This window comes from Neoarius graeffei, chromosome 8 (genome assembly GCF_027579695.1).
Source record: "Neoarius graeffei isolate fNeoGra1 chromosome 8, fNeoGra1.pri, whole genome shotgun sequence".
Taxonomy (NCBI): Eukaryota; Metazoa; Chordata; class Actinopteri; order Siluriformes; family Ariidae; genus Neoarius; species Neoarius graeffei.
Genome location: NC_083576.1, coordinates 51,222,619 through 51,248,259, shown reverse-complemented (window position 1 = coordinate 51,248,259; position 25,641 = coordinate 51,222,619). Strand labels below are relative to the sequence as shown.

General features: G+C 39.5%; 1 protein-coding gene across 9 annotated transcripts in view; it reads right to left on the bottom strand.

Moving 5' to 3' along the window:
• map7d3 (MAP7 domain containing 3) overlaps positions 1 to 25,641 on the bottom strand; it is a 100,880-nt gene that overhangs the window by 44,708 nt on the left and 30,531 nt on the right. For 4 of the 9 annotated variants that reach the window (XM_060927793.1, XM_060927794.1, XM_060927797.1 and 1 more), the window contains exons 2-8: positions 11,757 to 11,855; positions 7,759 to 7,839; positions 7,501 to 7,664; positions 4,279 to 4,387; positions 3,662 to 3,757; positions 2,916 to 3,020; positions 206 to 301 (exon numbers count right to left, since the gene is read on the bottom strand). In XM_060927793.1, the coding sequence (XP_060783776.1) occupies positions 206 to 301; positions 2,916 to 3,020; positions 3,662 to 3,757; positions 4,279 to 4,387; positions 7,501 to 7,664; positions 7,759 to 7,839; positions 11,757 to 11,855 (750 nt within the window). The remainder of the gene's footprint in view (positions 1 to 205; positions 302 to 2,915; positions 3,021 to 3,661; positions 3,758 to 4,278; positions 4,388 to 7,500; positions 7,665 to 7,758; positions 7,840 to 11,756; positions 11,856 to 25,641) is intronic. The other 5 variants (XM_060927795.1, XM_060927799.1, XM_060927801.1 and 2 more) reach the window with 3 other exon arrangements.

Sequence of the window (25,641 nt, the reverse complement as noted above, 5' to 3'; positions counted from 1 at the left end):
CTGGAACGTTTGCCCCAGTTTGAACCCACTTCTGGTCTTTGTGACAATGCTATATTAATAACATTTAAAATACCATAGACTATTTTGGTGATTGTTATTGATTGGCAGGCCATCATAACTATCAAATCTCTAGATATCCTCTCTCTCTTCTTATTTAACTTCTGTACAGCTGTCTACAGAAAGGGAAGAGGGGGGAAATCTGCACCTGTCTTTTCCACCTGAGGCTGCTTATGCGCTTCCTTAGAAACCCGAGGGACATTGCTAGGCAACCGGTTCAAAGATGAACTCCTCCGCTTTGCACCTACAAGACAAAGAGATCTCACAATCTAAAACAGAGATTAAATAAAGGAGCGATTGCTTTATGTCGTCTCAGCTTTGAAGGTTTATCCAAGAGTCCATGTTTGTTAATTCCCGACTGATTACAGTAGGGCAAAAAAAGTATTTAGTCAGTCGCCAATTGTGCAAGTTCTCCCTACTTAAAAAGATGAGAGAGGCCTGTAATTTTCATCATAGGTACACTTCAACTATGAGAGACAAAATGAGAAAAAAAATCCAGAAAATCACATTGCCTGATTTTTAAAGAATTTATTTGCAAATTATGGTGGAAAATAAGTATTTGGTCAATAACAAAAGTTCATCTCAATACTTTGTTATATACCCTTTGTTGGCAATGACAGAGGTCAAACGTTTTCTGTAAGTCTTCACAAGGTTTTCACACACTGTTGCTGGTATTTTGGCCCATTCCTCCATGCAGATCTCCTCTAGAGCAGCGATGTTTTGGGGCTGTCGCTGGGCAACACGGACTTTCAACTCCCTCCAAAGATTTTCTATGGGGTTGAGATCTGGAGACTGGCTAGGCCACTCCAGGACCTTGAAATGCTTCTTACGAAGCCACTCCTTCGTTGCCTGGGCGGTGTGTTTGGGATCAGTCATGCTGAAAGACCCAGCCACGTTTCATCTTCAATGCCCTTGCTGATGGAAGGAGGTTTTCACTCAAAATCTCACGATACATGGCCCCATTCATTCTTTCCTTTACACGGATCAGTCGTCCTGGTCCCTTTGCAGAAAAACAGCCCCAAAGCATGATGTTTCCACCCCCATGCTTCACAGTAGGTATGGTGTTCTTTGGATGCAACTCGGCATTCTTTCTCCTCCAAACACGACAAGTTGAGTTTTTACCAAAAAGTTCTATTTTGGTTTCATCTGACCATATGACATTCTCCCAATCTTCTTCTCAATCATCCAAATGCTCTCTAGCAAACTTCAGACGGGCCTGGACATGTACTGGCTTAAGCAGGGGGACACGTCTGGCACTGCAGGATTTGAGTCCCTGGCGGCGTAGTGTGTTACTGATGGTAGCCTTTGTTACTTTGGTCCCAGCTCTCTGCAGGTCATTCACTAGGCCCCCCCGTGTGGTTCTGGGATTTTTGCTCACCGTTCTTGTGATCATTTTGACCCCACGGGGTGAGGTCTTGCGTGGAGCCCCAGCTCGAGGGAGATTATCAGTGGTCTTGTATGTCTTCCATTTTCTAATAATTGCTCCCACAGTTGATTTCTTCACACCAAGCTGCTTACCTATTGCAGATTCAGTCTTCCCAGCCTGGTGCAGGTCTACAATTTTGTTTCTGGTGTCCTTTGACAGCTCTTTGGTCTTGGCCATAGTGGAGTTTGGAGTGTGACTGTTTGAGGTTGTGGACAGGTGTCTTTTATACTGATAACGAGTTCAAACAGGTGCCATTAATACAGGTAACGCGTGGAGGACAGAGGAGCCTCTTAAAGAAGTTGTTACAGGTCTGTGAGAGCCAGAAATCTTGCTTGTTTGTAGGTGACCAAATACTTATTTTACCGAGGAATTTACCAATTAATTCATTAAAAATCCTACAATGTGATTTCCTGGATTCTTTCCCCCCATTCTGTCTCTCATAGTTGAAGTGTACCTATGATGAAAATTACAGGCCTCTCATCTTTTTAAGTGGGAGAACTTGCACAATTGGTGGCTGACTAAATACTTTTTTGCCCCACTGTATATTCTCTCACAACTTTATTTTGTGCAAGGGTTAAAATTATTTTTTTTTTAAATTAGCCTCATAAAAATACACTTACTGCCATTTACAATTGACCAAGTATGGATATAATCCCTAGCCCTGTATCTTCTAAGCACAGAAATTGTGTGCTTTTCTCCCCTGGATCTGCATGCAATAGTAACACTGAAAAACCTTTTTAAAAACACGCTTGTTGAAGCAGTTTATACTGAACAAAGTTGAGCTTTTTCATCCCAAAGAAGAAAAATAGTCAGAAATAAATACATTTCATGATTTCACTAATACTCATGTGATATGATTTCAGGAACCACATTCTGGTGCCCATCCCATGGTAGAAAGTGTTTAGTGTTCTTAAGGGAAGGAAATCAAGATGGATACAGCACAAATAGTGCTAGCAGTGAAATCAGCTGAGTCACTACTGAATGATCCTGCTAGAGGAAGCAAAGCTGTAAGGAAACCCCCCCCAAACAACCCAGAACTACCACAGGTATCATTAGTGCAACCTTTCTGTTGTGGTGAAACTAAAAAAAAAATAGCATTGATATCCTCCTCAAATCACATGATGAATTTATTCATACAAAATAACCCTTACAAGATACAATCAAGAGAGCAAATGTGAATCAAGAGACACAAACGCCCTTCAGTAGTGATTGTGTTCCAGACAGATCACATTAATAGAGGAGATAAATCGGTGGAAATGTTCTGATTTCAAGACATGCAAGAATGGCACTTGCAAAGAGTTACCAGCCATGTCTTGTTGCCCCTGAATAGAACTGAAAACTGCAGACATCCTGCATGAAGGGAGAGAGATGATAAACACGGTGACAGAGGGTCGGTGAGGTGTGTGAGGACCATGAGCAATGGAAAACTTACTTTTGTCAGGAGAGCTGAGGAGTGTGGCAGAAGAGGAAGAGAGGCGCTTGCTGATGGCAGCGTCTGCAGGCTGTTTGAGGTTAGTAGTAGAGGATGAACGCTTGTCTATAGGGCCAACATAGACAGACAGACCAGGGCAGCAAAATTAGGGGAATAAAGACAACACGGGATCTTACAAGTGTGAACGGTCTAGCAAACACAGGATTTTAGAGTTCGTCTTCATCTCAAACCAAGTCAGCCATTGTGAATACAATAACCTATGTTAAACATATTGCAAAGTATTTCCTAGAACACGGATATTCTCATGACCAAAAGAACAGCACATATATAGTCAGAAAGTTGCAGGAAAATGCACCATTTTAATAGGATGAAAGTTACATGCCAAACCCAAGCATTCCAATCTGGCAGGCAGTTAGCTGTCAATGAGATATTCCTCATCTCAGAAAGCAGACAAATTCTTTAACCTTAAAAAAAAAAAAAAAAAAAAAAAAACCCACCCATGGCTTTTTTTTTTTTATTAAATTGTGCATAAACAAAATGTAAAATTATGGATGTCCCATTTCAGTGACAACAATAAAAGTTGGGAAAAAGACTGAGATGAAAGGAAGCACCATTTGTGAACTTCCTCGTTGTGAATACGAGGAATAAAGAGCAAGTCAGAGGTGAAGGCATGAGTGAAAATGAGAGAGGGGACAGAGCCAGTTTGTGCCAAGCTATGCCATTAGAGGCAAGCAAGCATTGACCACCTTGTGGTGTGTGGCTTCTGGCAGGCTTGGAGACCGGAGAGGCTGGGGAGACTACTATAGTGACTGGGGAGGATGTTGGGCCACTGTCACTCTCACCTGTGGGAGGGGCATGGAGAGACACATAGCTAAGGGTGATGCATACACACACTCCACAAAAAGGGAGAGTTGGAAAAAAAACACAGCCGAGATCATTAGGAAGGTACCTGTTCTCCAGAAACCTCAGACAGCCCAATGAAAACCAACATTTAAAAAATAAAAATAAACCCCACACAAGAGCAGTTCCAGCATTATAGACAACATTTAAACTAGGACTGACTTCCAAGTGTTTCGCTGCCTGCACCAGGAGTGACTGTTTGTTTGCAAAGCTCGTCATATGATCATTCAGAGGGAATGCAGATTATTATTCCAAAGCAAGACCGTGAACACCATACATCTGTAAATGAACCATGTTTGCAGAAAACGTGCAGAATCTAATTTTATTATATTTGTGTTAAGTGAGTGATGTGTCTAGAGTCCAAAATCTACGGCATATAAATTCGTTGTGGCACAAAGTGTCTTAAGAAGGAAAATGGAAGAGGTTAAAGAAACGAGAAAACTTTCTACTTTAGTGCTCATACCATTTCTGCTGTCTGAGTCGCTCAGGCCACTCCAGGACCATCTCTTCTGCCTTTGCTCCAGTCTCTGACTGCGCTCCAAAGTGCGCCGCATCACTGCCTCATAGTGCTCCTATACAGCAAAACATGATACTCTATAAATAGGCGTATTAGACGCTCGCTGGCCGTGCTGTGAAAATTGTGCATGCAGACGCTCATTTAAGTTTCCAAATCCGTCATTCCTTAACTCTTGAATATTTTCTATCAATAAAAAGCTTATAATTTCTGCTTTCCAAAGAAATCTCATTAAGATCTGCTCAGTACTTTGGGAGTAACTGCAGGTTGAAGTTGGTACAACAGGGTACGCTCTCTGCTCGTGGGACATCAGGAAACTGCCAGTGCTTTTTGAGTCACGGGAAAGTGGTCAGGCTCTCTCTCTTCTGATCGGTTTCCGACTGGATTACTCGTGAATATCAAATCAGATAACTTTTATAGGGATGCTCTCTCGCTCTCAGTGTTTCTGATGAAGTATTCAGCAAAATTTTTCCGTCTGCTAGTTTTGATGTTATGCTTCACGGGAGACACTGAAGTGAGTTTTCAAAGCTTTACCTACTTATTTTTTCAAATAAAACTGATTCATGTAAAATAACTATTTTAGAATATAACTGTAGTTGTTTTGATGAAACATTGAGATCTTAGTGGTCGGAATGAGATTAAAAAAAAAACAAAACAAAAGGAAGTCAGAAACGCAAGTGCCAATTTCAATACAATGGAGTTGTTTATTGAATGTGGCTCAGTTTTTTCGAAGTTCGTCTTGAAAGCTGTGATCATTTATATTCTTTAATATAAACACTAGTAGGCCCTACTTTTGAGAAATACAAAGTCCTACAGAGCACAAAGAGGATATTAGAAATCTTTTATTACTTTGAGTGTGCCAATTTAACGTTTTTACCCAATTAGCATAATTAATACTATTTTGCATAATTTGTTTTTACTAATTTTTCAAACTTTATATTCAGTATACAACCATCCATGTGCCTGCCAATTTCTATGTATCTTGAAAAATAGAAAAAGTTAAGAAAAAAAAAACCCATTTACTCTCATTTGTTAATTAGGCCCATTTTGGACCATGTTTTCCGAATGTTACATCAGTTTTCTAAAAAATTAAGCTGTTTTTTTTCAATCTTTGATTTGTAATATCTCAAGAACGGATAAACATTTTAATTCTGTAAACAAGTATGTTGTTCTGCATTCAATTCTCAATTCAACGAGAGCAGCTTCAAGCAATTTGGATTGTATTTTCACCCGATATGCCTAATACAAGTATATAATACCAAGGATCACAGTTAGAACAAGGACCACAGCTATTAGGACTGCCAAGCTAGCCTTTCCATACTTAAGCTGGGCATACACTGTGCGATTTTTTTCAATTGCGGTACTCAGCTGCTGCTCACACTGTACGAGTGAATCGCAGGGGTAAACAGCACACAGCTTACGATTCCTGTTCTCACACTATACGATCCGATGCTCGGATGCGATGCTCGGATGCGACGCTCAGGATTTCAAACAGGTTTGATTTTCATCCGTTCGATCGGGAGGAGGTCGTGAGGTGTTAATCGCTTGTCGTTACCCCATGTATACTACACGAGCCGAGACGCACGATTGAGCCAAAACTCGGCCCGATCTCCAAAATAGTCGCACGAGTGAAAATCGCGTCAAAATCGGGCCAAAAATTGCACAGTGTATGCCCAGCATTAGGTACCAGGGCCAAAGATGGTCACCGTTCTTACTCAGGAACCACGTGAGCAATACGGGTAAAGACAGTTGTCATAGATTTGTCCTTCTGGAATTGCTGGTCTACGGTACAAAAACATCCAGTAGCTACCAGGGCTTTGAACCGGTTCAAGGAACGAAAACCGGGAACTTTTTCTATTTCACATGGAACAGAAACGAAACCAGAAACTTTATTATTTTTTATGTTCCGGAACAGAAACGCTTATTAAAAATAATGGTAACCGGTTAATACCGGTTTTTATTTCGTTCCTCAAAGTTTCCGTAGCCTACAAATAAAAAAGTAATTCTTCTCCTGCGCAAGTTTCTATGACCCGCTGGGGTTCACTTCCTGTGTGACGTTCGCTGACTGAATGGAGAGAGCGGGAGGGTGGACTACTATCACGTCTCCACATCTTAAATAAGAGGTAAATATTGCAGTCTATCGTTATTCAAAAACGTCAATTTCAAACACGATATCAATATATTTGTCCACGTTAATGAGAGGCTCGCGAACATTAAATGACGTTAACCTCTGTTAGCCTATCAATGCATAGGGCCTGACTAGCCTTTGGTAACACACTAAACGAATTATCTTTCATTTTTGGCACTTTTTCTGTTTGTGTAGATGGGAAGACATACTGAGAATCCAAATCGCCAACATTTGAAATAATAATTGTTTTGAATTATTTCTTGTCTTATTTAATGAAGGTTGTAATAGAATTAGCCTACATTTGGCTTAAGCTGGATGAGACAGAGACATCATTTTATAGCCATTTGTTAAACAGCTGACAGGGAATGTAATTAACCGTTCCAGGAACGAAATTTTTTTGTTCTAACCGGTTCGGGAACGTCTATTTAATGGTGGAACCCAAAACCGGAAACGTTAAAATTCCGTTTCTGTTCGGAACGAACCAATAGGAAAAAAATTCTGGTTCAAAGCCCTGGTAGCTACCAAGCTGTGGCAAGCCATGCTATTCAGTTGAGGAGCACCACGAGTTCTCCCAAGCGGCACTAAAAGCTCCAAGCTAAGAGTTTCTTCTTAGAAATCTATTTACGGAAAGGATTTCCTAAGTAAATAACAAACAAGGAGCATTTCTGTTTAATCTGATTTCCTACACTAATGTAATGCACTGCTGTTCTGTAAATGCAGGCCCCACACAAGTTATATAGTGTATACATAGTGTACAAGGAGACAAGTTTATGATTTCAGTGAGCTTTAGGGGTTTCTATTTCTCTCTTGCTTACCTGAGGGGGGGAGGGGGATGCACGGCAGGCATTAATTCCTTGACAGGTATACCCAGTGCCAAATATCTTTAGATTGTTGTACTGTGCTCTGCTCACTACATGAGGATCACCCTGTCTCTGTCCCCATAGCTCACGCACGCACACAGTCCACTGAATGGGCTTATTCAATTTGATTAAATATAAAATAATAAAAAGCATGAAAACTAGAAAGAGAAGGAATGAGCTTACTTTCTCCTCCTCCTGCTTTTGTTTCCTCTTCTCCTCCACAGCAGCTCTTCTCTGCTCCTCTTTCCTGCGCTGCTCCTCCAGCTTTCTGTGTCTTTCCTCCATCTGTCTTTCAACCACAAGCTTGGCCTTACGCTCCCGCTCGAGAATCTGAGACCCACGCACCGCTGCATTCATCACACAGAGCAAGTGCTTTTGTTAATGCAGTCTGTGTGTTTATGCTTCTAAGACTTGTAAAGCAAAACAGAACGCATGGCTCACCTTGCTGCTTCTCTTGCTCTTCTCGCCTTTCTTTGGCTACTCGGAGTTTGTCATCAATTCTAAGTGCTGCTCCGTCAATCACTATAGGGAATGCAAATATACTTCATGTCTGAGAAGTCATGCAGTGTACTACATTCTAGTTAACATCAGTCTTCTTTAAAGAGAGCTACTCGGCTTGTAGCACTGGTGTCAGACCGATAATCCAAATCACATGCTCGCACATATGGCTGATATTTTAGATTCAATTAAGAGCTCAGGTAACCTCATGGAGCATTTACACACTGGGTATATGGTCTGTCAGCAAACTGCACTAACGGCATTACTTGTAAGAGAGGCATTTATATAGTGAAACTGGTACTTGCTCCTCATATCACCCAGCCTATGAAGAACACAACATGACACTAATATCACAATATATACATACATAAACACAGTGATGCATTTTGCTCAAAAGGCCATTCTCTTTAAACCCCCCCCCATGCTAATGGTATAGCCTATGTGTTATGGCCATTTTCATAACAGAATAGCTTACGAAGATGTAGCTCAGTTAATTCCACCTGTTGAACAGTGTAGATTATGTAAAGTTTGCAAGTTGTCGCTGTAGCGGGCGAGTTTTCTTGGACCCAGCACACAATCTGTATTTGGCGTACCCTCAGTCATCCTTTCCTTCAGTTCACACCGAATATGGCCAGTGATTTTATAAGCAATAAGCTTTATAACTTTATTACAAACTGTGCCTATTAACTGACTTGACGTTAAAGATTAATTTATGTACCATCCATTTTGACTCCTTTTCCTCAAGGAAGAGTTTTATTTGAAGAATAAACAAGTGCGCTCTGAGAGCACAATATCCCCCGCTACAATATATTGCAAGCGAAATTGCAATATGCATATTACTGTCCTATAACAAAGTCTTTTGCCAAGTTTTGTGAAATCCCTCCAAAAACTGAGGGGGATTGATTTCAGAAGGTGAAAACCCTTTCCGGGATAGACGGACAGATGGACTTTGCCCCGACATAATCCCCCTTTTGGGCCTTTCGACCAACGGGGGATAAAAATGAAACATCTCTAAATCCCCCCACCACACCCCAGTAAGCTGGGTCTTAGGAAAACCTCAGCATTTCCAATATGTCTGATATCAATAAACCTCAGATTTACATGCATATGATTTTAATTTATACTACAATGTTCTGATATTTGACTATACTACTACTGCTATGATGCGATATTTGAATTATGTAACAATTTTCATTACAAATGATCTCATCAACACCAACCTGAGCGAAAAATAGAAGCTTGGAAATTTACATGAATTTTAGAGTTTTAGGATTTTATTTTTTTATTTTAATGACGATGTACATTTATTTTAATGACGATGTACATTCGAGCTGACTCCAATTTGTACAAAACCTTATGATCCACTTAAGATAAAATCGATTTAAAAAGTGTCGTCTGAACCCATGCTTCAACAGAAGAGAACAGATGAGGGCAATCTGACCTTTGGACAAAACAGTTAAGAGTCAATAATCACAAATTTGCTTACATTAAAAGAGGGATCTAGAAATAGTGCAGAATCTTCAATGTTATATGTTCAAGATACTGAATAATTTTTGTTTTAAATATTTCAAAATGCCGGCACGGTGGTGTAGTGGTTAGCGCTGTCGCCTCACAGCAAGAAGGTCCGGGTTCGAGCCCCGTGGCCGGCGAGGGCCTTTCTGTGCAGAGTTTGCATGTTCTCCCCGTGTCCGCGTGGGTTTCCTCCGGGTGCTCCGGTTTCCCCCACAGTCCAAAGACATGCAGGTTAGGTTAACTGGTGACTCTAAATTGACCGTAGGTGTGAATGTGAGTGTGAATGGTTGTCTGTGTCTATGTGTCAGCCCTGTGATGACCTGGTGACTTGTCCAGGGTGTACCCCGCCTTTCACCCGTAGTCAGCTGGGATAGGCTCCAGCTTGCCTGCGACCCTGTAGAACAGGATAAAGCGGCTAGAGATAATGAGATGAGATATTTCAAAATTAGAAAAAAAAAAAAAAAAGTCCATTTATTTCCAATTTTATATTTAAAAAAAAAAAAAATCACCCAGATTTTCTCACACACAGTACCAGCCAATAGTTTGGACACATCATCTGAATCAATGGTTTTTCTTTATTTTTATTAATTAAAAAGACACTTCATGTTTTAAAGTAATGATGGATGTTGTTTCTCTTTACTTAGTTGAGTGGTTCTTTCCATAATATGGATTACTACAGTTGTGGAATAGGGCTATTTGCTATTTCACTTTTTATTTATAGGTGTTATTATTTACTAGAGCGGCAGCTATAATTATCAACAGTCCATAATTAGACACTTTTGCAGATTTACTAATAATTTTTTTTTTTTTTACAAAGGTGAGTTTCAGTTACAAGAGTTATTATTGATTAATCAACCAGAAGACCCCCCGCCCTTCGATCTTGTTGTCTGATGACACAGCTCGCTACCAGAGATGGATTTTTTTTTTTTTTAAGCACGATCAGCAATTTGAGGAAAACCCAGACATCGTCATCACAGGTAAGCATGGTGGAAAGATCATGGACATGTTTTTACTGATCAAATTCACTGATATTTCATGATCTCCTTGCCGAAACCGACTGTTTCTTACTCTTTCATTTGAGAGTCGCCATTTTGTATCTAAACGCGTGTTTGAGAAGTCACGTGAGGTGTCGATAATAGTGATAATTTTCACCGGTGTCCACCATTATCGACATCCTGTGGAATTAAGTGACATTTACAACTGTTATGGATCAATCCTTGTATAACATTGTTGAAGTCGATAAAGTACCTTTTTTTTTTTTTTTTTTTAAAGAGTGCTGAGATTTATAATAATTTTTTTCTGATTCGTAACAAAATGGAATGTTTATAGAGTATTAGGAATCCAATTGCAATAAATAGAATTAGACCAGAATTAAATTCCTAGTATATGAAAAAAATTACATGCTTGAAACATTCAGATTTTTCTATTCCATGCACACACACACTATCAGTAGACATTTTATATTTTGGTTCGAGGAATGACATGCGACCTTTGACCTGGATTTTCATGTGGTTACAATGTCAATTGCCTGTCGACATTTATTGCTAAACTACAAAACTAGAAATTAATACAAACAACGAATGATTAACAAAATGTGATCTACAAAAATACTTAGAAAGTATCATCAGTTCAAATTACTTAATTTACGTAAACACCGACATCGATATATTTATATAAAAGATATTTTGTACTAAATACAAGTCTATGTAAAACAAATTTTAAACAAAAACACTGGTTCGTTAATTTAATACCACATACCGATTATTATTTTTTTTTAATAAATAAATGATCTGGATGTCGATAATTGTGGAATGTTGTTGATAACTGTGGACAAAGGTGTCACATGATCTGATACGCCAAGTAATCGGGAATCAACTCTTTTTTTTTTTTCTAGTGGAACTTTGAGTAATTATTCGGGCACAATTTACGCATTGAAAGTCTTTTCTACTTTTGCAACTGCCAAAAGATCGTTAAGGTGTCGATAATTGTAGCCGCCGCTCTATTTGATCTCAAATGCATTAAGGCGGCAAGAAATTGCACTAATTAACTTTTGACGAGGCACCTGTTACTTGAGAAGTGTTCCAGGTGACTACCTCATGAAGCTGGTTAAGATAATGCCGATGTATTTGTAAGGTAAACGGGGGCTACTCTGAAGGATCTAAAATATGAAATCTGTTGTTTAACACAGTTCCATATGCTATTTCATAGTTTTAATGTCTTCAGTATTGTTCTCTAAAGTAGAAAATAATAAAAATACAGAAAAGCCTATGAATGAGTATGTCCAAACTTTTGACTGGTACTGTATATTGCTGTCCTTTATTATTTTGCATGTACTGTACTGCTGTTTTATTTAAATTGCATGCAAGTAGTCCTGTCTAGAGAAACAGGAACATGTGGGTACATCAACTGTAATATTTAGCTTGGGTTACCTGGTTTAGCATGGCTCTTGGCAGAACTGGCTGTAATCGGCGCTGGGCTGCTCCCTGCCAGGCTCCGTCGCTCTTCAGCCTGTGCCTGCGCAGCTGCAGCTGCACAGGATACGAGGGACACAAAATGCAGAACTATTAAAAAACAATCCTTAGAAACAAGCCAAGCTTGTCAAAAGCATAACTGCTTTTAGGCAATACAGCAAGAGGAATTCTGTGGTTGTGGAATTAACCACAGCAGCAAACAATGTAACATGCTAGTGTAGTCACAGACTGAGAACTGGGAGGCACTGGGAAGAAGAGTATTAACAGTGGGGAAGGTGTGTACACATTACATGTATAAAATATCAATAGAAAACAAATGGCCTTTTTCATGATTTAAATACATAGCCTCTGTCATGGGACAATGCAGTAAAGCTTTGTGAGTAGAGAAGGAAAGAAAAGACACGAACAGTCCTTTTTAATCCTGAAGTCTGAATGTGTGCAAGGAGGAGAGCTTGGTTTAAACGGGGGGGACAATAAATGTATTTACATTGAAATATTTGTTGATGCTGATTTGCTGGCAGATGCTGTAGCTAGCTGTTGTGTTGTTCGGTGCACACACCATTACAAATGGCAATTAAAGTGTATGTAATGCCTTACTGTAATGCGCATGCATATTTTATATATATATTAAAAATATGCATTGAATATAATTAATGAATATGAATGAATATATATCATTAGTAATGAATATATATCATTAGTAACAACCAAAATGAATTAATAAAAGCAGGTGGGAAAATAATTGTTATTTTATCATCGAACACAAAACTAATCGATTAATTGTGGCTTCTGGATCCCAGAAAAAGGCAGCCTTGCCTCAGGGCTAATCTCGCATGACGTCATGCATTGAACCCTGGTTATCTGGGTCGTTTCAGTTTATCTGACTGCTTGTTTACTCGCTGAAATTGGATATTGTTGTCAGAATCTTACAAAAATAATGATGTGAAAGCGCTATGTTGTGCTTGGATGTTCAAATCCATATACAACAGGACATTCGGTTCACGAATTTACGAGAAATGACACTAATCTAAAGTGACAGTGGGTGAGGTTTGTGCAAACGAAGTGGGCAGATTTCGTGTCGCCTACTAATAATAAATCTGATTCGTCAAGTGTACATCACCACCAGAACGACTACATGGTAATTACTGGAGCAAAAAGAAACCAAATTTATTTAACAACTGACATTTGATCTGACATTTGGACAGTTCGTCGATTCCCATATTATTGCACACACATACACAGTGCACCAGACGCAGGATTATGAGCAACATTTACATGTTCACGACATCTGATCTTATCATACCTGATGCACTTTAATAGGAAGAAAAATGCACGCACGCAATTATTAATTATTAACTGAAAAAAAAAAAAAAAAAGTGTTAAATGCTCTCAGATTGCAATATTGCAAGACTCGGTTTGTTTTTAGTTTTGTTCAGGAAAACGTGATGAAAAGGTAACCACCATGTTCTACACATCTCTCTCCATCTACCTATCTCTCCATCTTGCACGCGCTACAGAGGAAGCCTGTCGTGAATGGAGTAAACTGGCAGTTTCTCATCTTGGGGGCTCGAAAAGATCATCATTTACGCCGGAACAGGGGCTTAGCCAGGATTGGGAAGGTTGGAAGTGTTTTTCTGAAAGTAGGGAGTGTACCTTGGTTCAGACACACTGAATCGAGTCAAATACCAAAATAAAGCCAAATACCAGATAAATGAAGCTGTTGTAAAAATCAGTTTTAGAACTGCGTTGGAATGTGTGGGGGGGGGAAAAAAAGACCTTACCCATTGGGACTTGACCTAATGGGATTAAGAGTTGGCAGTGGAAGGGGTTTTCACTCTTCTCATTGAATAGGATGGAAATTTTTTGCCCTTCTCATTGAATACCCCTCCCACTGCCAACCCTTTACCCTAAAACAATAGGACATACATTTTTTTGATGGCTGGTTAATTGTCCAAATCAATGGAGCAGATTGAAGTTTTTGTGCTTGATGCATTCCCAAGACTGAGCAGAAGCACCTCAAGTAACCAAAACGGTTCGACACAATGGGTAAGGTCATGTTTTTACACACATTCCAACACAGTTCTAAAACTGCTTTTTACATCATCTTCATTTACGTTTTTTTTTTTAAGTACAAATCATGACATACATACTACATATAGATATTCTTGTAGCTGAACCTGTGCTGAATACAAGAGTCATATGACTTTGAAAATACTGCTTAGATTTGTTGAAACTGATCAAATCAGAGCATACCAAAATCATTAGTGTCAGAAAATACCCTCAGACCCCAGAGGGTTAAAGTCTACTGACCTTGCAGGTAAATGGACCAGAGATGTTCAGTATACACAAGGTACTAATGTTATTCACTTATATTACAATTACAGCATGTTTCCTGAGTTAAATTATAATTACATTATGATTACATAAAAAGGTAATCAATTACGATTACAAATACCCCATGTCTAACGTAAATTATATTTTATTAGGCATTTAACACAAATTTTATTTACTAACTTAATAAAACGTTAGTTTAAATTTTGTTTCTTCTTCATTCACCAGAACTTAACAAGTCACTATAATTATCAATAAAATCTTCTACAAATTCCTGCAGTAAAAGCAGAAACCTTAAATTATAATTTCTAGTGCACTTAAAGAGCTGATGACACGAACATGACTCTATGCAATTTCTTAAATAAACTATACAACATGGCAAACATGTTAGATTTCTGTTATAATTACGTGAAAAGAAGCTGTTGTTACGCAAATATCCAACTTTTAATTGCACAGCGCAAGAAAACTGGGTCCGTGGCTCGCAGCCATGTTGTGACGTCAGCGGAAGAACACGCTGCAGTTCACTGGCTGTTCTACTCTGGTCCTACTCAATGGAAATGGCGCATGAAAACGCCGGTGAACTCTCTAGTGCTAGCTCTTCCTCTTCTGGGAGTCTAGAATTGTGTTGATCTCTTCCGAATAGAATCTATGATAGCCTACCCTCTTTACCCTTTGCCTCTCGTTGCTAGGCGGCAGTTACATGAAAGCCGCAAGCTTTCACAAGCAAATACATGACTGATATCACGCCGACTTTATGATTACATTTATGATTATCATGTAGAATCTATAGCTCTATGTACCTTTATCTTATGTTGTTTCACAACACATGTTCTGACAGGAGGACTGTCTTTGGATCCGACATAGCTACTAGTAGACCCCCTCCGGAATACTGGCAGTGTTGCCAGATTGGGATTTTTCCCGCCCAGTTGAGCAGTTTCAAGTGCATTTTGGTGGGTTTTGAACATATTTTGGGCTGGAAAACGTCAGCAGTATAACAGATACTGCTGACGTTTTCCAGCCCAAAATATGTTCAAAACCCACCAAAATGCACTTGAAACCGCTCAACTGGGCGGGAAAAATCCCAATCTGGCAACACTGTGTAGGCACTGCTGATGGTAGTAACACACGTTTGTGATGAACTGAACACCCAAGAGATTCTTTTAAGCTGGGAAGGGTGTCGAAACAATCCAAATCGAAGTGTTCAGAGCACAGGACGGATGTTGGTGAGGGCTCCCACTTGTCATGAGTGCGCCTGACTTGCTTCACCCACTTCGCATGCAGCTCGGGATCTCTGGGAAATTGAATAAACTTACCCCATCCTTGTAGGTTTTGGAGCAAAAGCCGGCAACACAACGCGAAGGCATAATAATAATAATATCATATTATATATATATATATATATATATATATATATATATATATAAAAATGTATAATAATAATAATAATACTAATAATGGCAAACTGAACACCTGTCGCATCAACAATAAACTGGTAAGTTAGGAGGAAGGTTCTTTCGCTGATGTCATATAGCTCCTCCTCCTCTTTCGTCTCCTGGGTGCTGCAGCCCCGTCAAATTTGCCCAAATAGCCGCGTTTTTTTATCATAACTTGTAAAATAGGCGCCTTCGTGAATTAATATATGGATCATCGGGAATTACTTTTTATGTTATAAAACATTGCCAAAGATGTCAAAAACGTGTCATCAGCACTTTAAGACGAAAAACAAAATACAAAATTGCTGCAATCAAGTCCTATTAGACAGAATACATCTTTACTATATACAGCAAAGATAAATGAGATTCAGCCAACTCTGAAGATTAATATTATGAAATATATACAACTGAAAATAATAGATACCTTTAACAAGTTTTGATTGTAGGAAATGTACATAATGCAAATGTTACATCACAAAATGTTAGGAATCATTTTGATTGTTAAAAAGTGTAATAAACAGGAGTTAAAAATAAGTGAAATTAAGTTACAAATGAAAGGAAAATTTTCCTGTAGTTACCTGAAATGTAAAATTACTGTAAACAATACAAAATGATAGTTTATGAAAGTACTATTTAAGATAACGTAAATCTCGGCGAAAGAGAAAATCAACCGAAAGTGTGATCGTGATCATCATGCCGTTACCATGGGTACAGTCTTTTATGAATGCGGAAGTGGGCTCTCAGTGCGCCGAGTCCGGTGTGACTGAGGAAGGGGACAAGTTTTATGTTTCATCTAATTTAGGTCATTTAAAAACTATATTATTATTTGGCAGTGGGCACATAGGAAAGTGTAAAGTATAAAGTTTCTGTCGATATGTTTATCATGCTTGTATGATAAAAACTTGAAGATATTTATCCAAGTACATGACCTACTCATTCTAAACCTGCCAAGCTTCACCGGCAAGGCTCTCAAAACTCTTAGTATTTTGCTTCTATTCAAGCTTCGTTTTGAAGTCTGACCAATAAGAATGCTACATTTTTGGCAGTAAAGCCTAGGTCACAACCGGACGTACGATTTTTTGGTGTTTCCCAAATTGCTGTGTTTTTTTTGTTCTTGGAGAAAGACGCACGTTGGCCGCAAGTTTGTCTTGCAACCTGAAAAAAACGTAAGCGCCCGTAGAGTTTGTTTGACATGACAAAGAACCTCTGCAGCCGGTCTGCGGCCAGTCTACGGCTCGAAAATCAGCACGTCACACGCGCGCCCTCTGTGCGTTTCTTGCGTTTTTTGCACGTAGACCGGCCGTAGGAGCACGTACGGCCGGTTGTGACCAAGGCATAAATTTGATTTTCTTGATTTAACTTCCATATATGGAAAGTGTGTGCTGGGCACGCCCCGGGAAAATCGCTGACAAAAATGTCCCCAGAAATGCACAAAATTACTTCACAAAACAAAATTTTGGTTATTACGGGTTAGTATAAAATTTATAGGCCGTGTTTGGGGATTTATGGCCGTGTTTTTTGAGAACTGGCTGTGTAAAACACGGCTCCATGGCTTGCTAGCTAAGCCTATGCTCTGGAATATCCTTGATCATCATCTGCCCCTTCATCCGACATATAAGAATCCCAAGCACTATCAGAATTCTCGCCAAAACGTGATTCCATATTGAGACTGGTCTAACCAGTGCTGCGCACATGAACAAAACTGATACCTGGATTGTTACACGCGTGACGTCACGCACCCCTTCCGGTTCAGTCTCAGCAAATTCCGTGAAAATTGCCTGATTTTACATCAATTTATGGCCTTTTGGATCAGCTGTGACTCGAAAACACATGGTCAGTCAACATAATTGCTGATTTGTACAAGAAAAAAAAAAGTGGGGTTTAGAGGCGTTGCATACACTTTAATAACATTGGTCTCAAATTACTGCCGTTTGCCCAAAAAAAAAAAAAAAAAAAAAAAGGCCGACTGTTCTTGCTCACCATTTTCCAGCAACACTGTCATAGTAACGAGAAATCCAACGAGACAGCTGCACCAACTTAGGGGTAGGAGCTTTTGGGTCCCGAGAAATCAGGCAAGAGATATTTCTCATTCATGGTACTATCTGGCATTGTGGGTCATGCAAGAAACCAGTAAACTAAGTGAGAATAGACCAACATGTTGAAAGACGTTTAAACCAAAAATAAACTGAGAAATTTTAGACACTTGACATTTGCATCCAGGGATGCAAATTAGTACACATCACTGGAATAGTCAAATTTACATTTCGCCCACATTTTAAACTAAAAGGATTCAAGTCGTGCTAACAAAGTGGTTACAGAGCACAACATTGGGACCTGTAAACAAAACCCAAATGTTTGTCCAATGCAACTTTCATTAAAAGTGACCCACAGATCTCTGGAATGTGTGTCATAGAAAGCGGCATAATTAACCAATTACCACCAAATTAAAAAAAAAAAAAAAAACCACTGTATGAGACAATTAAAAACCCCATAACACGAGCTTCGTCACTGTACAGCACACTAACCACCAGTATATTCTCAAACATGTTTAGTTTGTGGCATGTTTCTCACTTTTAGTGCTGAGTAGCAGGCTGAGTTTGCATAATTTTCCAACACAGTAGAAAATGTCAAGGGGGAAATGGCTGTAACGGAAGTCCGACAACAATAAAACAAAGCAAAGTCATCAGCTGTGGAAACAGCAATGAACAAAAGCACATCTAGAGGAATGAGCCTTTAAACCCATTTTGGAGGTATACGACAAAGGAGAGAAAAACATCACCCTAAGCAATCAATTCCCGAGCAATACCTGTGAAACTTGCTTTTAAGCCATCAATAGAAAAACAAAAAGGAGTCTGTATTACTGACAGATTTAGGTATCCACATAGAAGAGCTTATTCATTCCTGAGATCGAGACGCAATCATGACGCGATGACAACCTGATTTAAAGCAACCACGCAAGTGAGTGGAAAAGAGCTCGGCTGATACTGATGCTGGTTTTAAGGAGCTAAAATCAGATAAGAAAATTTATTTTTACATAGTTGGAAATTATAAAGACACCAGTAATAATCAGTGTTGTAGTCGAGTCACTAAACAGAGTCGGAGTCCAGCCTCGAGTCCCCAGTGTTCAAGTCTTTTAAAAAAAAAAAAAAATTGAGTCGTGTCCGAGAACACCACTCCAACCGCACCATTTGACGGTGACCGTTTCGCGCCATTAACATGAGTTTGTTCCTGAACATGACGTACGAACAGGTGAATGTGCATTCTCTTTGTCAGGGAGCGTGAAGTATTCTGTCAGAGATGGTTAGAAGACAGATGCAAGTGCAGAAGGTCTCATCTCATCTCATTATCATTATCTCTAGCCGCTTTATCCTTCTACAGGGTCGCAGGCAAGCTGGAGCCTGTCCCAGCTGACTACAGGTGAAAGGCGGGGTACACCCTGGACAAGTCGCCAGGTCATCACAGGGCTGACACATAGACACAGACAACCATTCACACTCACATTCACACCTACGGTCAATTTAGAGTCACCAGTTAACCTAACCTGCATGTCTTTAGACTGTGGGGGAAACCGGAGCACCCGGAGGAAACCCACGCGGACACGGGGAGAACATGCAAACTCCACACAGAAAGGCCCTCGCCAGCCACGGGGCTCGAACCCAGGACCTTCTTGCTGTGAGGCGACAGCGCTAACCACTACACCACCGTGCTGCCCCGTGCAGAAGGTGTGGTTTTTTTAATACAAGTGAAGACAGAACGGCAGGCAAAATCGTAAAACAGGCAATAGGTTGACCGAGGCACAAACAGACCGACATGGACTCGGCAGAATCAAAGATGAGAAACAGGAAATCAAGGATCAGGAAACCAAACAAGGAAAGAAGGCTCAGTAATGTGTCAACAACGCAACTCAATACTTCACAAAGTAAGTGTTTTTTCACAGTTTTTATATAGGCGGCGCCGATTGTGCCTTGATCCTGTGCAGGCGTGAGTTGTTTATGGCGCGTGCGAAAGAGTCCGCTTGGTGCGGGCTGTCTGGCACGCACCCGTGAGTCTATCTAATGCACGAGACAAGGCACACAGGTGCGACACTCTTACATGAAATTAATACAAAAATTAATATAGATATAAATATCTTATGCCAATTTATTATGGTATGTTACAAAAAAATAAAGAAAAAAATCTGAGTCTTCGTTTCCAATTTACAAGTCCGAATGCAGTTAACGCACGAGTCTGAGTCCAAGTCATCAGTGCCAGGCCTCAACGCTAACTTTTGCCCTGCAGGGCAAAAGGTGTCAAATGGCCTCAAAAAAATTCTTGCCCCCCCTTGAATTTCCTTTTGCCTTAAAATTTTGCGGTATTTCGGCAGGTTTTCAAGTACATGGTTAAAGGCAATACCGATATGTTTTCTAGGGGTATAACTGAGTTATTTACACAAAGTACAGGTTTAAAAAAAAACAACCCATTTTTTAAAAACATTTATTTCTGCAACAGAACAAGACAAGTCCTGAAAACATGAAATATAAATCAATATCACATACAGTGCTCAACGTAAATGAGTACGCCCCCTTTGAAAAGTAACATTTTAAACAATATCTCAATGAACACAATTTTCAAAATGTTGACAAGACAAAGTTTAATATAATATCTGTTTAACTTATAACGTGAAAGTAAGGTTAATAATATAACTTAGATTACACATTTTTTCAGTTTTACTCAAATTAGGGTGGTGCAAAAATGAGTACACCCCACAACAAAAGCTACTATATCTAGTACTTTGTATGGCCTCCATGATTTTTAATGACAGCACCAAGTCTTCTAGGCATGGAATGAACAAGTTGGCGACATTTTGCAACATCAATCTTTTTCCATTCTTCAACAATGACCTCTTTTAGTGACTGGATGCTGGATGGAGAGTGATGCTCAACTTGTCTCTTCAGAATTCCCCAAAGAAAATAATTTATTTCCACCACAAAGGTGAAGGCTACAAGATGATCAGCAAAGCTTTACTTATCAGTCAGAATACTGTAGCAAAAGTGGTACAAAAAGTTTAAGAAAGACGGAACTGCAACCATCTCACCAGGGCTCGAAATTAACTTTTTTTCTTTGTGTCCCCCAGTGGTCCCGAATTCTGGGTTGTATTGTCCCGAATGGAAGCAATAGTGTCCTCATTTTTTTCCTCTCTGAAATAACCAGTGGTTAATATTATCATATGAAGTTACTATTATATTTGTAACTATGTGATTTTGAACCCTTTATATAATTTTTACAATAAGTCACAAGACACAAGCGACACATGTCCTATACATCATCTACTTCAAAATTACAGTTATTGCATTTTCAGTTTATTAAACTTTGGCGATCTCACTGTATGAATAGATACCCGTTTATTTAAAGGGGCCAACTAGCTCATTCAGAAAATGTTTCAACTCCCTACATCTGCAGTACACTTTAGTTGAAAATGAGACCCCTTTTATGTTCATTTCATCTACTTATACCTTGAATATCTGTTGGCACTTATAAGGCCAACTTATCATTTTCACCATTACTGTTATCCATTTTTATGAACTTTCCGTTATCCATTACCGTTATCCATTTTTATGAACTTTCCGTTATCCATTTTTATGAACTTTCTGTTATCCATTTTTATGAACTTTCCGTTATTCATTTTATGAACTTTCGCTGCCGAAACGTGGGTGCAAATGTTAGCAACATCAGCATAGTGCCAGGTCCGAGCCTAGTTGTGCTGCTGACTGACTAAACTTTCTGAACTAGAAAGACACCAAGAAAACTCACTTATTCTGTTGAACGGTATCTTCCGTCAATATCCTCCACATCATTCCTGTTGTATTTTATAACGTGTCTAACAGTGTTCATTAAGTTCATTCAGTTGCTAGCGTTGCCTGCAGACCAGGCGATGACACTTTGGATCCTGAAGGTCCCGGAGACGTTATGTCTGGGCTTTCAGTTTCTTCCCCGCGCTCGGTCCGCTTCAACCACTTAAGCATTTTTGTTCTGGCAAGAGTCGGCGCAGCGTGTGCGGTAGCAATTCCATTCCAAGTCCATATAATGCGGACTCCGGCCGAAGATTCTAGAACAGAATGTGCTGCTCTGTAGCCTACGGATGCAGGTGCATCGAAAGTGTAGCTACTATGTATTTTTCGCTGTTAACGTTTTAAAATTTAAATTGACAAATTAGGTGAATGTCTACGTACGTGTTACGGCTTTGTAAATAATATTAATGTAGAACTTTTTTTCTAGATCTATTTTTTTCCATTGTCCCGGGATTGTCCCAGATATGATAATTTTGTGTCCCGATGACATTTTTTTATGGTCCCCGGAACGTCGGGACACCGTTAGTTTCGAGCGCTGCATCTCACAGAGACGTCCAGGTCGTCCACAGAAGTTAACACCTCGACAGGAGCGTCTTCTGATGAGAAGGGTTGAAGAAAATCGGCATGCAAGTTCACTGCAGTTATCTAAAGAAGTAGAAAGCCAAACCGGGGTGACTATTTCCCGTGACACAATACGGCGTACACTGCAGAGGAATGGCATGCATGGATGCCGTCCACGAAAGAAGCCTCTTCTAAAGCCCAGGCACAAAAAACCCGCCTAGAGTTTGCTAGGACCCATGCTGACAAAGATGAAGACTACTGAGACTCTATACTCTGAAGTGATGAGACCAAGATAAATGTTTTTGGAACTGATGGCTTCAAAACTGTATGGCGTCGCAAAGGTGAGGAATACAAAGAAAAATGCATGGTGCCTACAGTGAAACATGGTGGTGGCAGTGTCCTTATGTGGGGCTGCATGAGTGCTGCTGGTGTCGGGGAGCTGCATTTCATTGATGGCATCATGAATTCACAGATGTATTGCTCTATACTGAAAGAGAAGATACTACCATCACTCCGTGCCCTTGGTCGTCGTGCACTTTTCCAACATGACTAAACACACATCTAAGGCCACTGTTGGATTTCTGAAGAAGAACAGGGTGAAAGTGATTCAATGGCCAAGTATGTCTTCTGATCTGAACCCAAATCAAACACCTATGGGGAATTCTGAAGAGACAAGTTGAGCATCACTCTCCATCCAGCATCCAGTCACTAAAAGAGGTCATTGTTGAAGAATGGAAAAAGATTGCTGTTGCAAAATGTCGCCAACTTGTTCATTCCATGCCTAGAAGACTCATTTTTGCACCACCCTAATTTGAGTAAAACTGAAATGTGTAATCTAAGTTATTATTAACCTTACTTTCACATTATAAGTTAAACAGATATTATATTAAACTTTGTCTTGTCAACATTTTGGAAAAATTGTGTTCATTGAGATATTGTTTAAAATGTTACTTTTCAAAGGGGGCGTACTCATTTACGCTGAGCACTGTATGCAAGACTTGCGTACGGTATGAGTACATAACGCGTCTTTTTATATAGAGTTTAGGACACAAAACGCACTTTGCCAATGACTAGCAATATTGCAAAGATGAATTATAAAACTAAAAACAATATAAAAACAGGAGTCTGTACTGCAGTACTGTCTTATCATTCAGTTTGCCATTGCATTTAGGAGGAAATTAAAAACAACCTGCCCTCCTCATCTACATCAGCTTCCTGTGCAGCCTCTGCAAATTGTGGGTGCCGTTCACGCTGTCCCTCTGGCCACCATAAGTGGACTGCCCTCTCAGCATTATACTGTATGTATCGAGATCTGGGCCCTGTAGAGCACGGGTTCGCAGCCTTTTCTGGTTTGTGGCCCACCTATTCATACTTGTACTGAGTCGGGGCCCATTAAAAAGATCCCCAATTATTTTGGCTCATCCATTCTTAATGGGATGCAACATCACTCCCTGTAACAGATGGGAATTTAAATAAATGCAATAAAAACAAATTTTTAGATTGTAGGTATTGTATTTAAAACTGTCTGGATGTGTCAGAAGCCAACATAAAACCATGCATGCAGGTCACTCTCAGTCAAAAGGGATTAATGATCCAAAAGTGGAGTCTGGTCCATTAACACAAGAACTTACTGCCATGTTTGTGTTCAGCAAACAAGCAAGTTATTAAAACCAAGAAGTACCGTATTTTCTGGACTATAAGCCGCTACTTTTTTCCTAGGTTTTGAACCATGCGGCTTATACAAAGGTGCGGCTATTCTGTGGATTTTTCTTCCACCGCTAGGGGCGCTCTAACCGGAAGTAGAATCAAAAATAAGATAGACGAAAAATCAACGCAAAGAAGAATTAGCAGATCTTTAGCAGATAGAACACGCACGACAAATTACTAACTGGTAATTATTTTCAAATCCAGCGAAGATGATTAAAGTGACTTGTGGTTTCAAACACAGGAGAAATGAAGGTAAATAAATACCGGTTATTTTCTCTTGGTTCTGTTCCGTTTTAATCAGCAAAGTTGCTGCCGTGTTAAAAGGCACTGTTCGGAAAGAATCTGTTCAGGTACATACATGTACATTTACAGTACAAAATCGTTCTGTACATGCAGTAAATATCTAATTTTTCAACATAGATATCTGCGGCTTATAGCCCGGTGCGGCTTGTATATCTTTTTTTTAATTTTTTTTTAAAAATAGAGCGGATGCGGCTTATATACAGGTGCGCTCTATAGTCCAGAAAATACGGTACACCAAAAAGAAGTGGATAGAGGAACCACTCAATGGGATTAGATCCTTACAGGCTAACAAAGAAGGACTTTTCCTACGAAAGAAAAATTTACCACCTAAATTTGACATTAGTAGAATAAATTTTTATTCTATTGTAACCATAACTAAATACAAAGACTATAGTTATGCATATTATTAATTAACTTAAATGTGAAGATAATTAACAATCAGATTAAGGTTTTTTTTCCAAAAGATTGTGTATATTTTAGTATTTTGTATTTGTAATTATTTGTATCTGTACATGTACGACTCCACCAGCTCTGCTGATCAACTTATTGTGTTTAAATAAAGTTATTCATTCATTAGGAGTTGGAAATTGATCCATCCATTGAGTTCCCCGACATCTCAAACTACCTGGTGCTGCAGACATCGTTCTACATGGACACACAGATGAAAACCTGGAAAAGTACGGAGGAGTACAACTTTTTAATATGTGGCTAGGTTAAAGATCTGGTGATCAGGACACACGATAAATCCTGTATCGTTTTTGCCCAGGTAAATAGAGTTTCTGGGCTTTTTGTCCATGTCTTTGAGATGGTTGTTAGGACGCTACAAGTTTTAGTATCAGGTGTAAACAAATGACTGACACTCGATTCCCAATCCTCCCTGCTCTTATCTTCCAGCAGGCATCACAGATCCATAGAATTTATCTACAAACGTCTTTCTCTCTGTGTACGTGCGCAAGCTGTGTGATCTCCAATCACTTGATTCTTTTGACTGCTAAGGCTACATCCACACGACAACGGCAACGAGATGTTATTTAAAAAAATATCGCGTCCAAATGGGCAACAATCAGTAAAATATCAGGTCCATATGGCAACGCAACGCTTGCTGAAAACGATGCAATACACATGCCACACCTCTAGGGGCGCTGTAAGACGGTCCCTTCGGAGACACCAGAACAATAGAAGTAAGGACGCATGCGCATAATGCACGAGACTTCATATTAGCCACAAAGTCAGGAAAATCTGTTTGTAAAATTACATTATAATGACCAAATACAATGAAAAGTATTTTTCCAGTCTCACCTGTGAAAGGTAATCCCATGTGATCTCGTTTGGACGGCAAACCTGTTGGTACAGTTAAACGCAGCTAATCTTTATTCTCCGCTTTGACCTCTCCAATATGGCGGCGGGGATGACGTATGATTCTACGCGGAAGGCGGCGTCTTTAATGGTCTGGAATAAATTGAATACTACACGTTGATGGATTAATTTGTTTCTCACCTGTGAAAGGTAATCCCATGTGATCTCGTTTGGATGGTAAACCTGTTGGTACAGTTAAAGGCAGCACATGAATCTTTATTCTCCGCTTTGACCTCTCCAATATGGCGGCGAGGATGACGTATGATTCTACGCGGAAGGCGGCATCTTTAATGGTCCGGAATAAATTGGATTAATTTGCTCCTC